Source organism: Spinacia oleracea, chromosome 3 (assembly GCF_020520425.1).
Source record: "Spinacia oleracea cultivar Varoflay chromosome 3, BTI_SOV_V1, whole genome shotgun sequence".
In the NCBI taxonomy this organism is placed as follows: Eukaryota; Viridiplantae; Streptophyta; class Magnoliopsida; order Caryophyllales; family Amaranthaceae; genus Spinacia; species Spinacia oleracea.
In genome coordinates, this window is record NC_079489.1 from 41,361,540 (window position 1) to 41,388,546 (window position 27,007).

At 38.1% G+C, this 27,007-nt stretch overlaps 1 protein-coding gene across 1 annotated transcript in view; it reads left to right on the forward strand.

Annotated features, from left to right (window-relative positions):
* Positions 1–24,054, forward strand: part of LOC130469649 (centromere/kinetochore protein zw10 homolog) — a 42,127-nt gene extending 18,073 nt beyond the window's left edge. Inside the window, exons 2-6 of the mRNA XM_056839048.1 lie at positions 18,000–18,137; positions 18,346–18,519; positions 18,762–18,922; positions 19,195–19,640; positions 23,716–24,054. Of these exons, the coding sequence (XP_056695026.1) occupies positions 18,000–18,137; positions 18,346–18,519; positions 18,762–18,922; positions 19,195–19,222 (501 nt within the window). The 3' untranslated portion in view covers positions 19,223–19,640; positions 23,716–24,054. The remainder of the gene's footprint in view (positions 1–17,999; positions 18,138–18,345; positions 18,520–18,761; positions 18,923–19,194; positions 19,641–23,715) is intronic.
* The last annotated feature ends 2,953 nt before the right edge of the window (positions 24,055–27,007 follow it).

Genomic DNA, 27,007 nt, shown 5'->3' on the forward strand with positions numbered 1-27,007 from the left:
CTGAATTATTAACTTGTTAATTAATACTGAACCGCATTTATTAGACTTAACATAGAATGCATACTTGGACCAAGGGCATTATTTCCTTCACCCCACCTCACCAAGACTAAAACAACTGAAATATTGGACGACCAGGCTCTATGGACATTGTTTAACGAATCGAGGCCTATGGAGGACGAGACTGTGACAACTACCCTAGCTTTACAAGATGAAGGTTTCGATCCAACCCGGTTAATCGCTCCTACATCAACACTAGAAGAGATCGAGAACGGATGGGTGAAGACATATCAGTGGGTCAATGCAAAAGGAATAGAATTCAAGATGAGTACCGGTGAAGGACCAAAGTTTTTTGAGACTAAACCCAAGGCTTGAGCCACATAGAGCACCGTAGTAAAAAGCGCCTAGTAGTTCTTTAGATTGGTAGAAAAATAATAAAGACTTTAGATGGTCCTAAGACCCCTTAGAATATAGGTCAAGTTTGTTTCAGTGTGTTTTCCTTACTTTCCAAATTAATAAAGGCGTAATATTTCTCCTAAAATTTTTATTCTAACACTAAGTAAACACCAAATGTACTTGCAAAATACAAAAATAAAGAGGCGGCCCACTCTAGGTCCAACAAACGAGGCCCATTCGGTCTTGAAATAGTGCCATGTGAACCAGGTCCCGAAACCCACAAAATAAACCGCACCATCCCATTCATATCCCCAAAAACCTGAAAAGTCACAGTGTTATCACAAAGAGTCAATCCATGCAACCCAAAGAAATCAAAGGAAATCAAAATCCAAAACAATGCAAATGTTACAAAAAAAAAACAGATTCATAAAACATAATTCCATCATACCCTTCACTAACAACGCGCACCTCAATCCACCCAAAAAGCCTACATAAAGATCTTCATATCTTCCACACCTTAACCCCATTTTCAAAGCCATTTCGAGTCACAGGATAGAAAAAATTAATCCGGACAAAAATGCATCTCACGCTAACAATAAAAAAAGCCTCCGAATTAGCCTCAAAAGTGATTTTAAATACGAGCAAAATCAAAGCACTAAAAAAAGAGAAAAAAGAAATAAATGCAAGAACACGTGAAGCAAAGCGTAAAAAACGACCGGCCAAGTCATTTTCAGCGCCCAGGGCTGGGCGCCGAAATCTTTGACGCCCCAGCCTGGGCGTTGAAACTCTCTGCCTGCCTAAATTTTTTGTTTTTTTTAAGTGCTCGTCATTTTATCCGCACATAACGGAAAAATAACGAACACTTGGGGGGTACAGCACGTATCCAAATAGGCTCACCTAAAATCATAGCCATACAAAAAGTAGTCAAATTTCATTTTTTTTACGCGACTTACGGCAAACAAAAAACGGCAGACGAAAATAATGATAATACTTCACTCATTTGACCGATTAAGTTATATGCTACCTGATATGTTCAAATTTTATAGTGTTTTTACCCCCGTCCCTTAGTACTTTTTTTATCTCAAATGAGCTCTTCGGAGCGATTTTTAGTACTAATGTGCTCCTTGTAGTGTGTTTGTAGTTTCAGGCTCATCATTGTAGGAATTAACATATTTTTGTGCATTTCCTACTCATTTGAATCAATACAAGATATTATGTACTTTCGAGAGCACACACATTGAGTTGGAAGAGTTTGCGAGCAAAGCGGATAGTGAAAGAAGTAGAAAACCGACACTCGTCTACTCTTTTGATCATAACTCAAGTTCTACAACTCCAAATGCAGTGATTTTAATTGGGTTGAATTCTAAATTTCAAGATCTTTCCAACGAGTGGTCATTTGCCTAATTCCGATAAATAACGAAGGAGTTATGACGTTTTGAAGATAGAGACTTTGTGCAGTTTTGCACCGAAAACCGGCCGGGTTCTGAAAACCGGCAGGTTTTGAGAAAAGGAGGATTTTAATTTTAGGCGCGAAACCGGCAGGTTTTCACAAACCCGGGTGCCAGGTTTTCGCTACCTGAAGGTTTTCTATGCTGGGAAGGACCGAAAACCGGCAGGTTTTCACAAACCGGGGTGCCAGGTTTTCGGCCCCAAACCGTATTTCTTTGTTCGTTTCTCTCCGTAGGTTTAAGGGGAAGGCTATATATATTAAATTAGTGTTTTAGTAGCCTCTCCTCTCGGAACTTCGTATTATTATTATTCCTTAGTTTAAAACTTCAATTTTTATTTTCCAATTACTCAACTTTTATTAATTTAAAGCTTCAATCTTTCAGCTAATTATTCGTTCTTCGTTTAGGTATTACTTTATTTATGATTCTATTATTCAATTTCAATCATGCTTTTATTTAATATGTTTACTTGTTTTAATTTAAATATGTGTGAGTAGTTGATTTTCTAGGGTTTTGGGAATCCATGAACGAATGTGAAAGGATGATTAATTGTTGTTGATTGTTGGTTTAGCTGTTAATTCCTATTGATTGCCCTTATCTACTTTGCAATTAGATTTGCGCAGGTTTGATTGTATTAGTTTCGCAATATCAAATTAAGATTCGAGAGATGCAATTTGATGTTTAGGCTTGTTTCAATAGGTAGAATTGGGATTAATACGTAGCGAGAGCCCGTTAATTCTAAGTCTATGATTAGTATCGATTCGAGAGAGCATGCTGGTCTAATTAACTGTTATATTGATTGTTATCGATTGTTGTCGTCCTGGAATGTTGTTCATCGGTGAACCTATGCCCTAGACCTTTTAATATCTGATTTCTTCCTATTTTATTATCGTCCTAGTTATATTATACAAATCAATCCATATTCTTGTTTCCCAATAGTCTAGAATTGCCGATTAATAGTAGAAAGAACATTGTTTCCCTGTGGATACGATCCCTGCTTCCCTTGCTATATTTTTAGTTGGTGAACGTTAGGTTTATCTTTGATAGGAGTGCGATTTAGCCTGTCAAATTTTGGCGCCGTTGCCGGGGAAACGGTTTAATTTTCTGCTACTAATTTTATGATCTAGATTATTTTCTTGTGTCTCATAGAACTTCCTGTTCTTTGAGACCATGTATATATTTTATTTTCTTTAGTTTATTTTCTTATTAATTTTTTTTTTTAATTTTTTTAATTTTTTTTTCCCCTGAAAAAATGGATTATTATTCTTTCCCTCAATTCTTAAATGAGCCTTTTTGGGTGTATTTCGATAGGCTAAATGATTTTATTGGTTACCACAATTTTAATCTTTGGGATTCTTGTGGTTTTGCTTATGGTGGTTTAAATGAGTATACAAGGAATGTGATAGAAAGTAGATTTAATGGTGATTTTCGAGCCTTGTCTTTGGATGATATGTAGGATTATTATATGTGGTTTGCAAGGGATTTGTATGAGAGTGAAATGGCGATTCATGTTACATGTGCTAATCCAAATTATGAGCACAATCTACATGTTTCTACCCCCTCTCCCTTGAATGCTTGTTATAATGAGGTGCATTCTAATGTTTATGATAATCATGTATATTCTAACGACTTATCTAACCCTTGCATGGATATCAATGTTTTGCCTCATGATTCCACTGTTGCTTCTCCCGTGTATTATTGTGAACCCTTGCTCAATCCTATTCAACCCGAATCAGAAAGCAGAGATAGCTTCTTAGAGGAATTAAGAAGATTAAACTCTGAGATTGAGATTCAGTGTACTAGATCTCAAGAGGCTACTAATGAGATTATTAAAGCTAGTAAGGCTACTCTTGAGAGATTTAGAAAAGTTCAAGAAATTATTGAAAATAATGATTCGAGTTGTGTTGGGGATGGGGGTCAACTGAGTGAACCCATAGGCAACCAAGAGTGGGAGGAGCTTATAACAGAGGCTGAGGATGAATGGGAGGATGATGATTTGACTGTTGGATCAATGGATGAAGGATTTGTTGAAACTGAAAAGCCATATGTCATAGAGCAAGTCCATGAGGAAGTTGAAGTTGATAAAACCCTTGTTGTTGTGTCAACCCCTACCCCTCATATTCCAAGTCCAAGAAGGGTTATTCTTAGCCCCGTTTATACCGTCTCACTCCCCTTCTCTTTCCTCATAAAACCTTTGCTTGAGGATCTTCCTCCTCCCCACGGAAATCAAAAGCCCAATGACCCAATAGAGTCAGTTCCTCTTTGTGAATCTTTTGCAGGTACTTACAATACTTACAAAGAAGAGGTGGATGCTTTGCAGAGAGCTCTATATGGTGAAGAGCCTGTCCACCATGAATTTCAAAACACAGAGAGAGCTATTTCATTGATAATTGAGGTTGAAGAATCAATAGTCCGCGAAAACAACTTCCATAAGGAGAGTATGCCTACTTTCCCTTTTCCTTCATTTTATTATTCTTCTTTTATTATTGTTTTTTCTTTTTGTTCTTCTTCCTTTAGGCATCCTACTCCTTACTGGCATAGAGCTCATTCGGACTTTATGCAAATGTTGTTGTTGATTATCGTGCATGTCTTATTGCACGAAAGATGTGCGAGTGCGCATGACAAGCTTCTGCGCTCGTTGGTTGGTTATTTATTAATCAATCGCTTTGAGGGAGGCACATAAGAGTTGGAGCCGGAGGGGTTCAATGAAGATTGCGACCCTCGATCTCCACTCCTTCAAGCACTGAGGACATTGCTAAGTTTGGCTTGGGGGAGGTATGTGTTATTGCTTTCTAGAGTAGTTTATCGCTTTTGAAAAAAAACAAAAGAACAAAAATACGTTCCGATGAATACAAAACCATGCTTCCCTGTGCCCCTTGATTGAAAACTGTTTTGATTCTTGGTTTTTGATGACGAGCATTGTTGATTTGTTAACCATGATTTGAGATTCGATTACTTTGATGCCTTGACATGAGTCAACACTGACTAACTATTTGTGGACTTGGTGCTTGGCTAGTTGATTTGGTTAGGATGTGTGATAGCTTCCTGGTGTGTCATTGATTTTGAGTATTGATTTGCGACTGTTAGTAGCGTTTTATGACTCACATACATGCACATTGTGAAGGACGAAGGCATTTTTCTGTTTAGGTAGCCTTTAGATGAATTTAGATACATTTGTTCCCTCTTTTTCTTCCCATGTTGTTGCTTGTGCCCTTTTATTCGGTGACTAGCCACATTACAAGCCTGTGAAAACCCCATTGGTTACTGTTCCCAAGCCTAGCTTGGGGGAGCTAATAGTAGTGAGGTGAGGGAGTTGTAGTGTGCTACATTTTGAGCACAAAGTGATTGTTGAAAAAGGAGTTCGTCTTATCGTGTTTGTTGTTGAAAATAAAAAAAAGATGAAAGAACAAAACAAATGTGAAGGTTTCTAAAAGAAAAGAAGAAAAAAAAGGGAGAGAGTTTGAAAAAAAAAAAAGAGAAAAAATCTATTACTCTCAGAAAATGTTCAAAGTGTTGTTTCAATCAAGTTTTGCAATTTCGTATCCTTATGAGTGATTGTTTTTTTTAATTGTGAAAAAGGCAAGAAAGTATGGTGTTGGTGTTCGTTGTTTCATCATGTGTTGAGCGGGAGAGTTGTGGTCATTATTTTGTTTGATCGTGGTTGTATTTAGGATTCATGCTCCCCAAAGCCAAGGCTTTAAGCTCACATTTTACCCAAATTTACCGCACCCCTACCTAAGCCTATTATTACAAGCTTTGAAGACCTTCCGACCTTTGTGCATAGAGTCATATTAATGTGAAAGTAGTTGTTTATCAATGCAAGTTATGACATGACATATTCCGAGTCGACTATTAGGTTGAGTGCATGTTCTTTTAAACACACGAGTGTTGTGAGTTTGGGAGGGCATTGTTCACATACATATTGGGAGGAGAGCGAACGGGTACATCTTTTACCCGCCACATAAATGAGTGAAGAGTGTGTGAGCACTAGTCTTGAATTCCATTGTGCACTTGTGGTTTGCTCTGCGTGACGATTGTTAGGGAGGATTTGTGGTCGAATGGCTTTAATTGGTTGGCATTGATGCATGCTTGTTGAATTTTACTTTGAATCGTATCCATTGTTTTAAGATGTGTTTGGGGTGAAGTTGATTTATGTATTCATCGATGATTTCTTTGCTTAGAGACAAGCAAAGATCTAGCTTGGGGGAGTTTGATATGTTCAAATTTTATAGTGTTTTTACCCCCGTCCCTTAGTACTTTTTTTATCTCAAATGAGCTCTTCGGAGCGATTTTTAGTACTAATGTGCTCCTTGTAGTGTGTTTGTAGTTTCAGGCTCATCATTGTAGGAATTAACATATTTTTGTGCATTTCCTACTCATTTGAATCAATACAAGATATTATGTACTTTCGAGAGCACACACATTGAGTTGGAAGAGTTTGCGAGCAAAGCGGATAGTGAAAGAAGTAGAAAACCGACACTCGTCTACTCTTTTGATCATAACTCAAGTTCTACAACTCCAAATGCAGTGATTTTAATTGGGTTGAATTCTAAATTTCAAGATCTTTCCAACGAGTGGTCATTTGCCTAATTCCGATAAATAACGAAGGAGTTATGACGTTTTGAAGATAGAGACTTTGTGCAGTTTTGCACCGAAAACCGGCCGGGTTCTGAAAACCGGCAGGTTTTGAGAAAAGGAGGATTTTAATTTTAGGCGCGAAACCGGCAGGTTTTCACAAACCCGGGTGCCAGGTTTTCGCTACCTGAAGGTTTTCTATGCTGGGAAGGACCGAAAACCGGCAGGTTTTCACAAACCGGGGTGCCAGGTTTTCGGCCCCAAACCGTATTTCTTTGTTCGTTTCTCTCCGTAGGTTTAAGGGGAAGGCTATATATATTAAATTAGTGTTTTAGTAGCCTCTCCTCTCGGAACTTCGTATTATTATTATTCCTTAGTTTAAAACTTCAATTTTTATTTTCCAATTACTCAACTTTTATTAATTTAAAGCTTCAATCTTTCAGCTAATTATTCGTTCTTCGTTTAGGTATTACTTTATTTATGATTCTATTATTCAATTTCAATCATGCTTTTATTTAATATGTTTACTTGTTTTAATTTAAATATGTGTGAGTAGTTGATTTTCTAGGGTTTTGGGAATCCATGAACGAATGTGAAAGGATGATTAATTGTTGTTGATTGTTGGTTTAGCTGTTAATTCCTATTGATTGCCCTTATCTACTTTGCAATTAGATTTGCGCAGGTTTGATTGTATTAGTTTCGCAATATCAAATTAAGATTCGAGAGATGCAATTTGATGTTTAGGCTTGTTTCAATAGGTAGAATTGGGATTAATACGTAGCGAGAGCCCGTTAATTCTAAGTCTATGATTAGTATCGATTCGAGAGAGCATGCTGGTCTAATTAACTGTTATATTGATTGTTATCGATTGTTGTCGTCCTGGAATGTTGTTCATCGGTGAACCTATGCCCTAGACCTTTTAATATCTGATTTCTTCCTATTTTATTATCGTCCTAGTTATATTATACAAATCAATCCATATTCTTGTTTCCCAATAGTCTAGAATTGCCGATTAATAGTAGAAAGAACATTGTTTCCCTGTGGATACGATCCCTGCTTCCCTTGCTATATTTTTAGTTGGTGAACGTTAGGTTTATCTTTGATAGGAGTGCGATTTAGCCTGTCACTACCACCTCAGGGCATATCCATTAAAATCTGGCATCCTAGAACTTATTCTAGCCAGAACTACGCGCGACCTGATTCTGACAAGATACGTAGGCAATCCTTACCAAGGATTCGGTCCAATCAAAAAAACAAACGTACATAAATTGTGCAAAAAGTGTTAGACATGTAAAAATATAAAAAGAAGGAGAAACAAGAAATGAAAATGAAAAAATAAAATACGCCTTTATTGAAAAATAATAAGAAGGAAAACAAAGTGCTAAGGAATGAAAAAACAAACACAACTGAAATAAATAAAGGGCACCTACACCCTAGCAAGAACTACACTACTCTAGTTCTTCCGGATCATCAAATAAAGTCTTGTAGAGGGCAATGTTCGCAGGATCCACCCCCACAGTCTTCTGCGCTGCCCCAATATCAATCTCCATAAGAACCAGCTCCTGGACACTAACTTCCAAAGATGCCACGGCTTCAGAAACATTCTCAGTTATAGCCCGCTCAGCCTCAAGGGCACAGACAATGGTGGGAGAAGGATTATTATCATCAACTTGACTAGCCACTGTTTCTACAGGCGGCTGAGCCTTCCTAACCCATACATTGTTCCGGCGACGATCTCCGCGAGAGCTTGCATTTCTTTTAACAACAGCAGGCCCCTTCATGTTAGGCATCTTTTTAGGCCTGAAACTGGAACGGGGAGGAACTTCCTTTCGCTTTCGATCAGGACGAGCTTTCACAGTCTTAATACCATAGGTACAAGGTTTGGCAGAATCAGGACCCTCATACTTAACACGAATACGAGGTATCAAAAGCTCAGCCGACTCCCCATTTCGAGCCTCGGTCCTCACAGTTTTATCATCGGAGCTCATCCACAACTTGTAGTTTTCAGAAAGACCCACAAAGCCATTTGTAGCTACGGCCCAACGCGGGAGACCATCATAATACTTAGCCCACGCTAGAACCCGTGCTTGTGAAAAGGCCGCTACCTTAGGTGGTACCGTATCAGAAAAGGGGATAGTCTGCCTTAAACCATATTGACGCATGACTCGGTAAGGGAAAATATAAATGGGTCGAGATAGCCCCAACAAGGAAACATAAACCGATACATCAGAACCCCCCGTCATAGTAGTCAAACCCCACCATGGTACCACCCATTTAATAGAACAAATGCCATAAGTAAAAAAGGAGGCCCATTCGGCCTCGTCCTGGCCTTGGTGCAAGTATTTTCGGTTACCCAAGGCTATAGGGCGATAATGTTTAGGATCGGCAGGAGCTTCCAAGAGTCTAAGCCGTTCCACGAGCCAAATCTGCAAAAACGGGTACGATCAAAAAATAATAATAAAAGAAAACGGTTCCTGGGGCGCAGTTTCAACGCCCAGGACCAGGCGCCGAAAATTCCCGCGCCCAGCCCTGGGCGCTGAAACTCAGCCCCAAGGCAGGACGAATAAAAAATGTGTATGCAAAATGTGTGTACGTGCGCAAGAAAAAATCGATTACCTGCATTAATAAGGGGCTTCCCTTAAAATTTTCAGATTTGGCATCCTTCTTCAGCTCATCCGCACTCAGCAAAGTCTCGGCAACAACCAACGGCATAATAGAATAGCAACTTTCCATTTGGCTAATCAAGGGGATCAACCTTATGTCACCAAACTCGCAATTGTTATTCGACAACAAATAATGATTCAACAAGCAAAATACAAGGGCTCGAATATTCAATTTCTGTCCGGTCATATTCTTACTAGGCCTAAAGTGGTGTTTTACAAGTTTTGCCAAATTAACCTCATCACCTACAACAACTTCAGCAAGCATGTTAGCATCTAGTTGAAGGAAATAATGCCCTTCGTCCAAGTATGCATTCAATGTTAAGTCTAATAAATGCGGTTCAGTATTAATTAAACAAGTTAATAATTCAGTGAGATCAAGTGAGCTGAATGCCTAGCTAGAGGCCGCTTCAGTTCAAGTGGAATTAATGATATTAATCCACAGCTTACTCTTGACTGAACCCGTAGGGTCACACAAATAGTACGTAAACGGATCAAGTATTTAATGGCATTAAATACTCCATCTATGGATATTCGGAAACGACGGATCTTGGTTTCAGTGGGAGCTGAGATCGTCACAGGCAAGAAATGAATACTCTGGAAACGATGATATTGCCGGAAACGGAAATATGGATCGTATCGGAAATATAAATATTATCCAAGTCGTACGTATCGGAAAATATTATCGGAAATGGAAATATTGCCGGAATCGGAAATATTGCCGGAAACGGAAATATTGTCAGAATCAGAAATATTATCGGAATCGGAAAATAGTTCCGGAAACGGAAATATTAAATATTTGTTCGAAACGGAAATTAATTCCGGAATCGGAAATATTAAATATTGTTCGTATCGGAAATGAATTCCGGAATCGAGAATTTAATCGGAAGCGCATCGTACGAATTAGCATCGGACGAGGCCTGCCAGACGAAGGCCCAGCACGAAGCCGGGCCATCGCCCAGCAAGCCAAGCGCAACAACCACACGCCAAGCATGCGACCAGGCCCAGAGCAAAAGCCAGGCCCAGCCGAAGCTTGGGCGCGCGCGCGGGGCTGCGACGAGTGGGCTGGCGCTGTGCGTGGGCCGCAAGGCCTGCGTGCGGTGCTAGCGTATTACTCGAAGTGTGTTACTCGAATCCTAAGGCTACCGGGATTCATCATATGATTAAATCTAATCCTAAAAGATTTAGTTTATTTAATTAGAGTCCTAGTAGGATTATAATTAAATAAATTAGTATCCTAATAGGATTCCAAATCCTTTTCCATAACTCTATAAATAGGTGCCTAGGGTCACATATTCACAACGAGTTTTCAAGTATTCAAAGTGAGTTTTTGAGAGAAAAATTCAGTCACACAATTGCCTAAAAGTGCCGAAAATAATAGTACCTTAAGGGCGATTCTAGTTGGTCAATCTTAAGGCGGATCGGGACGTGCTGTGGACTATCTACGGAGGGACGACACTTGGAGTCCTAAAGATTTGTTCTTGTTCGGTTCGGGCGCAGCTAGGGAAGGCACGCAACAAAGAGTATGCATCTAAACTATGCTAAATGATTATGTGTAAATAATATGTTTTCCTGGCTTAATGGTTTTTTCCGCATGATTTATGAATTGTCATATGTATCATAACCTCACACTAGTCCTAGGAAAGCCCCTATAGTTGTTTTACTCTCTTCGATAGTGCTAGGAGTGGCAGGGGTAGCATTAGTAGGATAACCAAGGATCGCAGCAAATTCATCTGGCAAAGGACATATTTCGTTGCCCCGAAAGACAAAAATATGATGATCGGAATCCCAAAAGCTTAGAGCTGCGTGCAGAAAATTATAGTCAATGTTAATTTGTTGTAAACCTAAAAGTGCCTCTAAGTGGTATTCTTTCAATAAAGCCTCTTCTGTAGGATTAAGGGCCCGTAGCCAACGCCTAACGGCCCGTTGGAGTGAGAAAGTGGGAATTGACATGACGAAAGCAAGGAGTAATTAAAACACAGCAAATTAAAGAAAGAAGGAAATTGAGAGTGATGGAAAATAAGGGACGTATCTAGCCCCTATATATAGCTGAACGCATCAAGTGACATCCTGATCCCATTCGGAAACGCGTTAAGAAATCCGAAAGTCAAAATTCGCCAGGAAAAGACTTTCAGCGCCTGAAGCTGGGCGCCGAAATATTTAACGCCCAACCTTGGGCGCCGAAAATGCAGCCCAAGGCCAAGATTTCACAAAACGCGGAGCAGGAAAAGACTTAAAACCGTGTTGCTAGACACGAGGCCCTATGAAAAATTAAGATCAAGCCCAAAAGCACCTTTAAGCTCCCAAATAGCAAAAATGAATGGTAAAACTTGGTCGAAACTTAGACTTGTCTCAAGAAACATATATGTACACTTTTCAAAATAAAAAATATCAAGGTCATTCTTCGAAACACCAAAAAATGTTGATAAGTCGTTGGTTTCTCAAAAAAAAAATGTTTGTCTGTCAAAGGTTTAAATCGGGCCAAACTAAACCGAATGATATTAAACTTTGTCGCCCGAAGACTGAAGTGGCACCCCATGGCTTCGCCAAAGTAGCACACCACTATGAAAGGTGGCTCGCACATACGAGCTCGACCCCAAACATGATTAAAAGACGTTATGAAGTATGCTAAAAATGACCACCAAAGCCCGAGTGCTTGGGGGCTCGCGAAAAGTATACTCCAACAGAGAGCGCGCGATCAAAATCACAATCCCGGGCTGCGCTATACACAAGTCCCGTGTTTGGATAATCTCAAAAAAGGGAAAAAAACGGTACTTTGCAATATCGTTAACAAAAAATATACACAGTGTGGACCCACTTGTAGGACACACCTAATCGGGAAATATTACGACCCACTAACAGGTGGTAATCACAAAAGCCCTTCTACATAGGCAAAATGAAAAGAAAGTAAGAAATTCAAAATGAGCTCGCCCACCTTCAACGGGCGGGGTTTGCGTCACTAGCCGCACAGGTCCTCAGTTTTCGAAAAATATAGTCTTCAAATTCAAAATAGGCTCGCCATCTTTAGCTGGCGGGGTCTACGTCACAAACCGCGTAGGTCCTTATCTTTAAATTTCAAAAACAGATTCGTCCACTTCTGTCGGACGGGGTGTCCACCCTTAGCGGACATGCTCGCCATTCCACAAGTTCACAGAATGTGCTCTTTTTCTGAGTAAAGAGATAGTTCATCTTAAACCCCTCATAATCCCTATGAAGAGAATTCAGCACTAGTGCAATAGATATTGGCTCTTTGATGGAACCACCAAGTCTCTCAATTGTGAATAATAATCCAGACATAATATTCACATGAGACCGAATCGATGTGTTTCTGTCCATCTTAGTTGAGTAAATGAGCTTTTGTGCCTCTAGAAGCTCGTTCTCTATACACGACCTGTGTGGGGTAATGAGCTTGAGATTGCAATCTTTTCTACTAGGTAATCTAGTATCCTTATGCATGAAGATAATCAATTCGGTCGTTTGAATTAGCCAATTCATCAAACCTGTTGCAACTAGTTTGGCCTTTCGGTTGATATCTCACACGACATCTATCCCTAAGTTGACTTAGGAGAGCATGAGGCTCAAAAGTAATGAACCTCCCTCTCCAATTTTCGAGAATAGACTTTAGGATAAACTCCGAGACAAGGTACTTGTGAAGTGCCCAATTTCTGTACCTTTCTGGAGTCATACCCCGTGCATAATAGCTAGGAAAAGGTTGTTCAATGACATAGCGCATGTCATTAACTTTTAAAACTTCGATAAGTTTCCTTTCCCATTCAAGAAAGTTAGTCAAGTTTAACTCGACATCCAGAATTTCCGATGATTTGATTGTTTTTTTGATTGCGGCCATTTGATTACTACATTTGAAAAGAATTTGCAATAAATAACCATTCATAACTTAATAACTTTAAAATAAATGCTAGCATGCAATCATTAAAGTTATTAAACATTTCATTCATGCAAAAGCAAAAATATGGTCCAAAAATGAATGAAACGATTCCAAGACCCTAAAAGTCCTAAATCCTTAAGCAGCTTTGGCATGTCTTAAGAAAAACCTATTGTTAGTAATCTCCAAATTACCCTTGGTTAAAAAATTAATACCATAATTTATCCCATTGCAACAACATATGCCATTGTTGTTTGAGTTAAAACCACAATCAACGTGCTCCTTTGGGACGCCTTACCATCTAAGTCAACTAAAATAGCACCTCGCTTTGGCGTAAACCTACTACCTTAGATCCTTAGATTTTTGTAAGTGCTTGATTTGGAAGGCAATTTTTAAACTCAATATTACTTTGGACCTAGTTGTTTCTATGTTGGTTCGATTATTTAGTGAACTAAATCTAATCGAGCATACAAACAACATTCATGCATAATATATTCATTCAAGCATAATATATAGTGCATAAATTAAATTGGTGAACTAGTATGGCCAAAAACTCTTGTCTTGAAGAATCCAATATTATTCACCATCTTGTTAGCTTGGCATCGTCTTGAATCTTCATTCAATGCTAACTTAAAGTTCTAAACTAGAAATACTTGAAATAATAAAATTACATCAAAATTTCAATGGTACGCAGACCATATTTAAAACTGTACATTCAAAGATAAAACGGTTCGCATACCGTATTTAACTATCCTAGATTGGCCATACTAGTCACTTGGAGTACCTGCATTACATAAAATATACATTCTATGCATTCATCCATTCGTGTCCTAAAACGAATGGCCCAATTAAATAAGCAAGTATTTACGTGAATTATTTAAAATTCACGTTCAAATAAACGCGTCCTAAAAGATTAATCAATTTCAAAATTATTAATCCTTAGAATTTATTCTAATTAAAATTTAGTTTAATTAAAATAAAGCGACCTACGAAAATAATTAAAATAATTATTTCATTATAATTTCATTAAGCGGCTCCCACTCAAACCAATAATTATTCCGGATAATTAAATATTAAAATATTAAATTAAACTCACGGCCCGGCCCAAGTTAAATAAAATAATTAGTTAATAATCCCTTTATCCATTTTAATGCAAATACAAATTTTAAATCCCAACGAAACGAAAACTCCCAAAAATGTGCAATGCGGGCTAGGCTTGCGCCCAGCCCAGCACTGCCTCGTGCTGTGTGGCCAACGAGGACCATGAGCACGTTGCCCATGCCCCGCAAACCCTCACACACTCTGCCGCAGCTCGTCGCTGCTGTGTGGCACTGTTGTGCCGCTGTGGTGCTCGACTCTGCGCGCAACAAGGCAAGGCAGCTCGCCATTACTTTCTCGCAGCTCGCAAGCCAAGGCTTGTTGCTTTGCTCGCTCACTCCGCCCCAGCGCGTGCCGCACGCACCTCGCTTGCTGCTGCCCACGTTGCAGTGGCTCGGCTATGGGGAGGCAGCCTGCGTGGCTACGACGAGCCACACGTCCACACACCCTTGTGTTTGTGCCTTTGGTTTGTGCAAATGAACCAACTAATTAAAAAAAATTCAATTTCACGAACATATTTGCATTTAGTTATTTTTCATAAAATTAACAATTTTTATTTTCGAAAAATAACGACTTTATGGTTTAATTAATTTTTAACAACAATCTGATTTTGTTAAATTTATTAAATCTAGGCTAACTTTATTCAAATTTTAACGAACGAACAATGTCAACAAAAAATTTAAACGTTTTGATAATCGAATCTAAAACTTATTACACGATTCATCCAATAATCCATAATAATTCGAAAAATTCAACCAAAAATCCAAAAAATTCGACAACAAACAAAAACATACACTCATGCTAAAAACTTCTTTGAATACATAAGTCTCATGATACCACTGTAGGGGAATACAGTTAAACATATAACATGTGCGGAACATCCCCAAAGCCAGGAAACATGTATAAAGCACAGATTTAGCATACTTATATTTGAAGCGTGTTTTCCCGAGTTTAGAATCAACGAACATGAACAAAGAACTCCAATTTTTGTTCCTCTATTTGGTTCACCGATACGTTCAGATCCCTCTTGATAATCGTAGCTTAATATTCAAGAGTGTTTGCTTTTTCGGGAAGAACAGTTTTGAGTAGAGAGAAAAATTGAACGTACGTAATTTCAGAATTAGGTTTAGGGTTATGGAAAAACTGATTGGGGTGTGTGGAAATATAACCTAATATTATATTTAGTGTAACCGGCCAAGACATAAGGCCTTGATCAGCCACACACACACACGGCAAGCCTTGTGCGCGCAGCCCACTGCAGGCCGAAGCCCACAGCGCAGCCGAGCAGCAGCGATGGGCCATGGGCCTCGCGTTGCTTGCTCGCTGCTTTCTGCTGTGCTTATGCGCGTACTCGTGGCCACGCGGGATGGCTTGCTTCGCTGCGCTACGAGCTCGCTGGCTCGTTGGGCCTTGCGCGCATGCGCGCTTGGCTCGACGGGCCGGCAGCTCCGTTGCGGCTCGTATTCGCGACGAACGCCTTACGGCTATTATTTATCGTATCGTACACGACGAATCATCGTCTTACGATACGATTATTCGTTTCGCCTAGCTTACGAATATTCGCGATACGATATACGATTCCGATGCAAGGTCGTATCGTACATTATGTTTTTCCGAACTAATTCCCGAAAAGCTATTAAATGATTTTCCGATTCATTTAATCTGGTGATCTGTTACATGCCATTGGTGTGGCCTTATAGCTCCAGTCAAAAGTAAGCTTTGAGCCTAATATAGATTAGAACTCACTGATCGGAAGCATTGCTCCAGCTAGCTGTTCCGATCACTTGATCTCACTGAATTAATTGTTCGTAATTAATCTGAACCTTGGTATTAGACTTAATGCACCTTGGGTGAAGGACACATTTCCTTCATAAAGTACAATTTAAGAAATACATACGTTTGTAGCGTGTACTCCCGTTTAGTCTACGAACACGAAAAATAACTCCAATTGTAGTTCCTTTTCTTGGTTCACCGACACGTTCAGATCCGCCTTGAGGTTGATAGCTTAGATCGTATTCAAGGTATTGTGACTTTTGGGAAAAACACTCTAATGGAGGCAGAGATAGAATTAGGGTTCTCACGGTGTCTATGGTTAGAGAATATATCAGTTGTATGGAAAACATAAGTGTATAGGTTATTAAAATAACCTAACAAACAAGCAAACCAACCAGCCAAGCCAAGTAGGCCATGACCGGCCAGTAGGCCCAGCGAGAACAACACACAGGCACGGACGCTGCCAGCACGCTGCTTGGCCGCGGGCCACAGTTGTGCTGCTGATCCCTTTCTCTGCACGCGCTAGCAGAAAGGCCATGGGCCAGCGCTGCTTGCTTGTGCGCTGCGCTCATGGGCCTAGCGCTTGTGCGCTTGGCTCGTGGGTTGCTTCTTCGTGTTGCGATAAAATTATCCTTCGATAATGTATTTATCGTTTCGTATTTGACGATACAATGTCTTACGATACCATTATTCGTTTAACCTAGCTTACGAATATACGCAATACGATATACTATTTACGATCCAATGTGTTATCTTATAATTATGTTTTTCGAACTAATTTCCCGAAAAGCCATTAATTGAATTTTCGATTCTTTTAATTTGGTGATATATTATATGTCATTGGTGTGACCTTGTAGGTTCAGTCAAGAGTAAGCTGTGAGGTTCATCAGCAATGGAACTCACTGATCGCGAACTTTGCTCCAACTAGCTGTTTCGATAACTTGATCTCACTGAATTAGTTTTTCGGAATTAATCTGAACCTTGGTATGAGACTAATGCACATTGGGTGAAGGAAATATTTCCTTCAAGTAAGCAGTTCTCAAACAAGTAATCTCAAATCACGCATGTATTAAGGATTAATGTTTAATTAGGTAATGAAATTTACTTATGAAAGATTTTCATCTCTTACAGTAAAGTTTCATAGGATTGTCCAATTCTAATCTTATCAAGTAATTATCCATGCAAATGATTATGACATTGTCATGTCCACGTAGTTCAAGAAATAGAACTACAAGTCATCTTGCATTCCAGTCGTTTAACATTTTCTATGCGTCCACCTTTATAGAAAACTTCCGATCAGGGACCATTTTCAACATTTGACATTCAATTTTACTTGATAGACGTTTCTTAGTTACAGGACTGGTCCTGACAGTCTATCTTGAATATATTGTCACTAGTAGAAAAACATTAATTTGCTGCCATGACTTAGCTGCGTTAATCAATTAACGCCTCTAACTAAATGAGAAATTCGAGGAATTAGTTAAAAAAATAACACTTTGCGGCGTTATCTTCGATTATGACGCAGCGAATTATTAAAAAAAAAAATCTGGCGGCGTCTATCCTTTAACGCCGCAAATTTGGAGCTTCTTTCTTTCTTTCTTTCTTTCTTTCTTTCTTTTGGCTTGTCTTCACTTCACAAAAACACCAGCACCTTCTTCTTCCTTCGTACGATTGACTGACTCTGACCTACTTTCTTCACCATCGAATTTCGCCGGGAAACTTAAGCTCCGCCACCGCCGTGGTCATTCGAACTCATCTCTGCCGCCGCCGTTCTCACTTGGGGTACATTATGCTTCCACTGGCTCCTCCTCATCCTTGCCTTTTTTTTGTTCAATTGCTCTATTCCCCCTCATTTCAGTCTCTCAATTTACATGAATTGTGTTTGAATTATCTAATTATTGCTCTCTTGCTCTGTCCTCTCCTCTCTTCTCTCCCGCTGAAACTGTAAATTAATTAACCCTAATTTTCAATGTCGAATTTTGGCTTAAAAGAACCTTAAAAATGCTTTAAATTTATCTCTGATTGTATCCTACAAATTTGGTGTTGGTTCAGGCTCGAGACTAAGAAACCTGAAATTTTTGTTCATGGGTTTTGCTTAGGTTTTAAACTAAATTTAAGATTTCACTGTAATTCGTTCCTTGGTGTAACACGTTGTATTTGGGTTTGTAGATTCAAGATTTTCTTGTCAACTTTTTGAACATTGTGGTGAGTTTTGACACTGATTTTGGTGGAATTCGGGTTGTTTATCGCTCTGGCGTTGGTGAGGCTCGTGGTGTCGAGCTTCGTAATGTTATGGAAGCCATGGATGTAAGTTTCTGTTTGTTCAATGCAGTGAGATGTTGTTATGTGCTATTTAATTCTTTATTCTTAACTAACTGAGTGTATGAATGTATGATGATATTCATTAGCAAACTCGCTAAATTTAGTGTATGATTTGAGTATTCCATGGCTAACTTGAGGATTCATTTAGCTGCCATTTCCTAGAATTTATAGTTTTCAATTGTCATTTTCCCAGGTGCTAGGAATACTTGATTATGGGCTTGCAAGGACCGCTGACTTATTCATCAAGCATGTCATTGCTCCTGCAGTGAAATTTAACTCCCCTGTTTCGTTTCTGGAAGAATCTAGTGGTAGCTTGGTCGAGAGCAGTGACAAAATCTTGAAGATAGTCTCAAGTCTAGAGCCGAAGGTAACATCAATGATATAAATACTCGTATAATAAATTTGGTCCCTTTTCACTCAAGAAATTGTATGTATATTGAGTGCCAAAGCAGACAAGCAAGATATAAGAAATCAGGAAGAGCATTAAAGAATTTGGTGATTGGTAAATTTTAATTAGTCAGTAACACACTAAAACATTAGACTACGTTATTCAAGGAAAAGAACGCAGCATGCTATAGCCTGTTAGATTAACCCCTTTTTTTGATGTAGACAGATGACATTGATAGCGATGCTCTATTCTCAAGAATGACGATAGTTGTTAAGTTTATCCACCAGTATATATGTCTTGAAAATGGTCCTTGGATGCGTTGTTTCGGAAGGTTGCGTGGCCAAGAATGTCTGAGCTTATTATTTCTAACTTCCTCTCAAAGGTAAACACTTCAGCTTTGTCATCCATGTTTCGTTTATGCTCAACTTCACTGCATGCATCATGTAAATACTTTTTTCCATGTATGTTGATAGCTGGTTGGTGTGGGACGTGGGGGGGGGGGGCTGATGTTCACCTGATACCCTATCTCTAGGTTTGATTGCTTAAGATCTTCAACGCGAATTCATAGTTTTCGTTGGTCTTTTGTTTTTATTTCTTTAAGTGTAGTCTGACCTCTCTTTGCAGTGTTGAATCTTTTGTATTCTGTATTCTCAGGTTGTCCCTGATGATGCTTCAAAGTTAGTTGATTTTCAGAAGATCATGAACTCTTCTTCTGAATTTGAGATTGTTTTACAGGAGATTATGTTCATTTCCAAATCTGATAAGAATGATGAAAGATTAAGCAACTTTGCTGATAACGTGGAGGTACACTTTGCTGTGAGGAAAAAGAGAGAAATGCTGGCAAATGCTAGACAGTTGATTCTACGATGTGACTTTACTGTTCCAGAAGTCAACTCTCATTCAACCTGTCTTATATCTTTGTGCTCATCTGCTGGAATTACGTACTAACAATTAGCTCTCAGGAGTTTAGCAGCAAAGGACCTAAGTTCGGAAATAACAGATACACTGATTGTGCTGTCAATTTGCTATTTTCGTCAGAGAAGTGTATAGTGTCCCTTGCTGCTTGTCAGTTGATGAAGTTGGTGCATCAAACACTTCAAGTAAGATAGTTATTTCTGGCTATTATTCTGACTTGTTCACTTGTTTATATTAATCATTATTTATAATCACACTAAGCTTTCATTTTGACAAATTATGGTGGAATTGTACCTAACAGTGGTTTTTGTGATGTTAAGGTATCACAACTAGTATGTTTTCTCAATGTGATACATGGATCATTCTGATTAGCGGATAAACCCCATGAAATTTTAAACTTGACATGTTTAAGAGTTACTTCACATGAACATTTTGCTTCACCATTTTATCACAGTTATACCTACTATCCTGAGTCCCTGACTCTGGGCAGGATTGATATCTTGCTGATTGCATGTTATAAGACGGCATATATGACTTCTTGATAATTCTTGTGTGTAGGATGTTTGTTTGTCATCCCCAAGAGTGGCGTTGGAATTCTATCATGCTGCAAGGGATGTTCTGTTGCTGTATGAAGCTACCATTCCAATCAAGGTATTCATGTCGTGGAGTTTTTAAATCATTGATGTGAGAACTTCTGCATCACTAATGACCATTACATGCCTACAAGTATGCTCACTTTTAGGAAGCAATGCTTTTTTCTTGAAGTATGCTCACTTTTAGGAAGCTTCATTTGCAAATACTGTTATTAGGATTAGGTTATGGTTCTTGGCTTCCTATTGGAGTATGCTCACTATTCATGTCATCTTTTTATTCTATTTTGAGATCTCTGCCTGTGTAGTTTGCATACTAATTGTTGAGCTCCTTGTCACTATTTAGTCATAAAAATTAATGACCCTTTCTTTCCCTTTTGTTTACAGAGCTATGGGGGGTTTTTGTGCTGTTACATATCTAAGTTTTGCCCACAAGGGTTAAAGCAAGTCCTTGTAACAGGCGGAATTCCATCAATTAAGGATGGATGTAATGCAGATGCCGTATATCATGCATGCTTTGAAAAGATTGTGCGACAAAATGAGAAATATTATGCGACAAAATTATATACCGTAATTCTTTAGTCTTCCCAATTTCTTCTTTTCTTTGTTCGTTCCCTTAATTCCTCTGTTTTACACAGGCTTGAGAGAGCCTGGGATCTGTAGTGCAGTAGCTACCCCCAACTAAGCCCCCTGTGAGAATGACATATGTCAGACGTAAGAGGAAGGATAAATCAGGAATTACAACTTAATGGTGTCAGCATTCTGTTAGAAAATACCGTGAGCAGCAAGTTGGTGATTGTCACGCATGAGAGAGGAGTTGTCAGAGCTAGCACTATAAATAAGGCAGGAGCCGTAAAAGAATGTTATGTGATATATTCTGTCTTTTTCTTGTCCTTCTACCTCAGTTGTATGCACCATTGGTGATTTAATAGCTTCAAATACAACTATTTCTATCCTAGCCTTAATATTATTACCTTTGTTTCTGGGTACAGATTTGCATCCACTAATTCCATAACAAACTTGGAGTTGGTGGAAAAACCTGACTCCTTGGTAGGAGTTCGACCTGCTGTTTCTGGAGATGGAACTGCGTTAGAAGTACTCATTAAGTGGGATAACCTGCCAGATTATGAGGCAACTTGGGAAGATTTCCTTGCCGTCCAGACCAGATTTCCGGCTTTTCACCTTGAGGACAAGGTGACTCTATTATTTACTTGGTATGACAATTATTTGCTTGAAACTTTGATGGATGGCAGTTTGATAATTGGGGGGGTTTCAACACGAACCCACTATATGCGATACTTTGGTATCTTTGGCAATTAAATAATATCCTTGTTTTGTTTACCTTAATATTGATCTATGATCATGTCCTATTTCCCTATATGATATTTAATATTCTAGACCAATCAAATAAGCTTTAAATTTATTTTGTTGACAGTGGACAAGGGAGACAAAGTTCCCACATGCTGTATGGAAGGCTGGTCATGGTCTAATTGCTCTTCTTTTGTGAAACTTTGATGTTGTTAATAATATATGGCTTGAGCCCTTTCCTGGGAGGTTAGTTATTTTGTAACCTTATTTTCTTTTGCTGATATATTTTCCACTTTTTACGGGAAAGCTTGCGAAGTTGCAATTTTTAAAGAATATGATTTAACAATGACGATAGTTAGAACTCAGACACAGTTGTCTCTTTGAATGAAAACTCATCTATAGCTTGTGAGTTGCTATCGGTCTAAGTAACCTAATATTAAGTATATTAAACATTTAAAGAGTTTAGAATACCAATCTAAGTTCATGGGTTAGAGTTAGGGAGCAAAAACGACTATAACAGTCAAAATATGACCTATAATGATCATTAAAGTCTTAAACGCGCATAACTTGACCAAAGTAGATGAGAATAATTCTAAGTAACCTAATAAGAAGAATATTAAACATTTAAAGGGTTTAAAATAGGAAATTTTGTGAAACACTACCTTTAAGTTTGGTGGTTTTGTGAATTGCTACCTTATATAAACTTTTTTTAATTTAACTACCTTATAAGTTTGGTTTGTTTGACTAACACTACCATTTGACGTTTTTCGTTAATGTTTTCCGTCGTGTATTTCTTCTATTCTTTTAAATATCTCCTTTCATTTGTCATTTTGTGCATTTGCCATATTAAATAACCGTTGTAGTGGAGTCCAAAGACGTAAAACATTAACAAAAAACGGCAAATGGTAGTGTTAGTCAAACAAACCAAACTTATAAGGTAGTAAAATGTAATTTCCTTTTTAAAAGGTAGCAATTCACAAAACCACCAAACTTAAAGGTAGTGTTTCACCAAATTTCCTTTAAAATACCAATTTAAGTTCACAGGTTAGAGTTGGGAGCAAAAACTACTATAACAGTCAAAATATGACCTATAATGATCAATAAAGCCTTAAACGCGCATAACTTGACCAAAGTAGATGAGAATGAGTATAAGTAACCTAATACTAAGTATATTAAACATTTAAAGGGTTTAGAATACCAATCTAAGTTCACGGGTTAGAGTTGGGAGCAAAAACGACTATAACAGTCAAAATATGACCTATAATGATCAATAAAGCCTTAAACGCGCATAACTTGACCAAAGTAGATGAGAATGAGTCTAAGTAACCTAATACTAAGTATATTAAACAATTAAAGGGTTTAGAATACCAATCTAACTTCACGGGTTAGAGTTGGGAGCAAAAACGACTATAACAGTCAAAATATGACCTATAATGATCAATAAAGCCTTAAACGCGCATAACTTGACCAAAGTAGATGAGAATGAGTATAAGTAACCTAATACTAAGTATAATAAACATTTAAAGGGTTTAGAATACCAATCTAAGTCCACGGGTCAGAGTTGGGAGCAAAAACGACTATAATAGTCAAGATATGACCTATAATGATCAATAAAGCCTTAAACGCACATAACTTGACCAAAGTAGATGAGAATGAGTATAAGTAACCTAATAATAAGTATATGAAACATTTAAAGGGTTTAGAATACCAATCTAAGTTCACGGGTTAGAGTTGGGAGCAAAAACGACTATAATAGTCAAAATATGACCTATAATGATCAATAAAGCCTTACACGCGCATAACTTAACCAAAGTAGATGAGAATGAGTCTAAGTAACCTAATACTAAGTATATTAAACATTTAAAGGGTTTAGAATACCAATCTAAGTCCACGGGTCAGAGTTGGGAGCAAAAACGACTATAATAGTCAAAATATGACCTATAATGATCAATAAAGCCTTAAACGCACGTAAGTTGACCAAAGTAGATGAGAATGAGTCTAAGTAACCTAATAATATATTAAACATTTAAAGGGTTTAGAATACCAATCTAAGTTCACGGGTTAGAGTTGGGAGCAAAAACGACTATAATAGTCAAAATATGACCTACAATGATCAATAAAGCCTTAAACGCGTATAACTTGACCAAAGTAGATGAGAATGAGTCTAACTAACCTAATACTAAGTATATTAAACATTTAAAGGGTTTAGAATACCAATCTAAGTTCACGGGTTAGAGTTGGGAGCAAAAACGACTATAACATTCAAAATATGACCTAAAGCCTTAAACGCGCATAAAACAACTTTTTAGATCATCTAACCGAAGATAACTAATTTTATGATATATATATATTATTTTGTTAGGTTTGCATTTCAATGAGTGGAGATCCTTTCACCGATGAGCAAATTGATGAAATACGAGACAAATGGGCATCATACTTCACCGAACATTGTGTGTAATTAACGCTTCATTGATCTCTTCTTGTGGATGTTTCGTGCTACTAAAATCATATATAATTGCCTTATTATATTTTTGGTGCAATTTTGTAACGTACGAAGTGTAAAAGATATAGTTATTATAGATTTGAAACTATTTAGGTGGTTTATTTTTTTAAACATATATATGATGGTTAACTTATATGTAAAAATCAATGTTTCGGAAAGTTATTGGTGGTTGATGACACTTTTGAACGTTGTATAAATGTGGCGTGAGTACAGGTCTACATTTTTGGGATTGTTGAGTATACGAAATATATATTATTTATTAAAAAAATATATTATTTATTCGCGGCGTATAAACTTCTGCCATTTTACCAAAGTTTGAGGCGTTCAGGTAGAAACGCCGCAATTCAATTCAAATATTTTGAGGCGTTTTTCCCTAATTACGCCGCAAATGAATGATTGATTTGAGGCGTTTTTTAACGCCGCAAATCAATACAATTCATTTGCTGCCACTCTATTTGCTGCTACGCCTAAAACGCCGCAAATCAATATAAAAGTGACGCCTCAAATCAATATTTTTCTACTAGTGTGTCAAACTAAAAGGACTCATCATTTAATAAACCCCAAGATTAAATGGAAAATGAAATTATTCATTTCTATGAAGGGTTAACCCACGAGGACATCAAATCCATTCTCCAATATGCTTGATTCCCATAGCTGCAATGTACAAGTGGTGCTACCCATGCGGCAGAGATTTTGTAAATGGATCAGAGATGTTGTCATTAGTTCCAATCTTTCTTATCTCGACTTCTTTTCTTTCAACGAATTCTCGTAGAAGGTGAAATCTACGAAGTACATGCTGAAGGAAATAATGCCCTTGGTCCAAGTATGCATTCAATGTTAAGTCTAATAAATGCGGTTCAGTATTAATTAACAAGTTAATAATTCAGTGAGATCAAGTGAGCTGAATGCCTAGCTAGAGGCCGCTTCAGTTCAAGTGGAATTAATGATATTAATCCACAGCTTACTCTTGACTGAACCCGTAGGGTCACACAAATAGTACGTAAACGGATCAAGTATTTAATGGCATTAAATACTCCAACTATGGATATTCGGAATCGGCGGATCATGGTTTCAGTGGGAGCTGAGATCGTCACAGGCAAGAAATGAATACTCCGGAAACGATGATATTGCCGGAAACGGAAATATGGATCGTATCGAAAATATAAATATTATCCAAGTCGTAGATGTTACCGGAAACGGAAACATGGTACGTATCGGAAAATATTATCGGAAATGGAAATATTGCCGGAATCGGAAATATTGCCGGAAACGGAAATATTGGCAGAATCGGAAATATTATCGGAATCGGAAAATAGTTCCGGAAACGGAAATATTAAATATTTGTTCGAAACGGAAATTAATTCCGGAATCGGAAATATTAAATATTGTTCGTATCGGAAATGAATTCCGGAATCGAGAATTTAATCGGAAGCGATCGTACGAATTAGTATCGGACGAGGCCTGCCAGACGAAGGCCCAGCACGAAGCCGGGCCATCGCCCAGCAAGCCAAGCGCAACAAACACACGCCAAGCATGCGACCAGGCCCAGCGCAAAAGCCAGGCCCAGCCGAAGCTTGGCGCGCGCGCGCGGGGGGCTGCGACGAGTGGGCTGGCGCTGTGCGTGGGCCGCAAGGCCTGCGTGCGGTGCTAGCGTATTACTCGAAGTGTGTTACTCGAATCCTAAGGCTACCGGGATTCATCATATGATTAAATCTAATCATAAAAGATTTAGTTTATTTAATTAGAGTCCTAGTAGGATTATAATTAAATAAATTAGTATCCTAATAGGATTCCAAATCCTTTTCCATAACTCTATAAATAGGTGCCTAGGGTCACATATTCACAAAGAGTTTTCAAGTATTCAAAGTGAGTTTTTGAGAGAAAAATTCAGTCACACATTTGCCTAAAAGTGCCGAAAATAATAGTACCCTAAGGGCGATTCTAGTTGGTCAATCTTAAGGCGGATCCGGACGTGCTGTGGACTATCTACGGTGGGACGACACTTGGAGTCCTAAAGACTTGTTCTTGTTCGGTTCGGGCGCAGCTAGGGAAGGCACGCAACAAAGAGTATGCATCTAAATTATGCTAAATGATTATGTGTAAATAATATGTATTCCTGGCTTTATGGTTTTTCCGCATGATTTATGTATTGTCATATGTATCATAACCAAACAGTGGTATCACGAGCCTCTTATTATTTTCATAATCTAAATTGCATGAACATGGTTAAATATTACAAATTTGCAAGAATTAAAAGGGGTGATTAATTTTCGTAATTGTTAATTGATTGCAAATTGCGTTTATTTAATTATACGTACGCAGTTTTTCGGCAGTTTCTTCGTTACTCATCCAAATCGAGTGATTTTTGTGTCAATTCCGCATGTAAAAGGCATTCTACAATTTTGACAAAATTAGAATTTTTCGGCCGAACCCAGAATTCTCAAATTCGAAGCCTAACTATGACTTTTCGGAGGTTTTAGTTTTTCGAATGCAAAATTTCGTAAATTTAAGATGTTAAATTAAATATTTGCGATTCTTGTTGATAAATCTTGAATTTTTGATTGACCTACTGTATATGTTTAACAAGTTTGAATGCCTAGCCTTGTTAATTATGCAATCTAATTTGTAATTATGATTAATTTGTTGAAAATTAGAATAATTTAGAATTAATTTGATTTTCATAATTAATTATAATTTAATTAGATACCTATGATTAAAAACCACCATAAAAATTGTAAATTTATGATAAATTTTAAATTTTTATGACCTAGGCTTGAATCCATGTTAATCAGAAATCAATTGAATAATAAATTTTCGATTTTTCGCCCTAAAATTATGAAATTAATATTATTTATTAATTTGTCATTAATTTTAAATATAAATTTTTAAAATTTTATGCGATTCGTTCATATAACTTGCACGCACAAAGCAATGGACGCTACGTGTTACCCCTAAGGGGTGTTGTATAGTGCGGGCATGTGACGACAAGCAAGGGAGCTCGTCGCCCATGCGGCACGAATGCAATGAGCAAGGCCATGGTGCACGAGCACAAGGCAGCAGACCTGCCTTGTGTCGTGGGCTATGAGCAATGGACGAATGGGCATGGGCGAAGGCAAGGCACGACAGTCGCGTGTGGGCAGCAAGCGAGCTG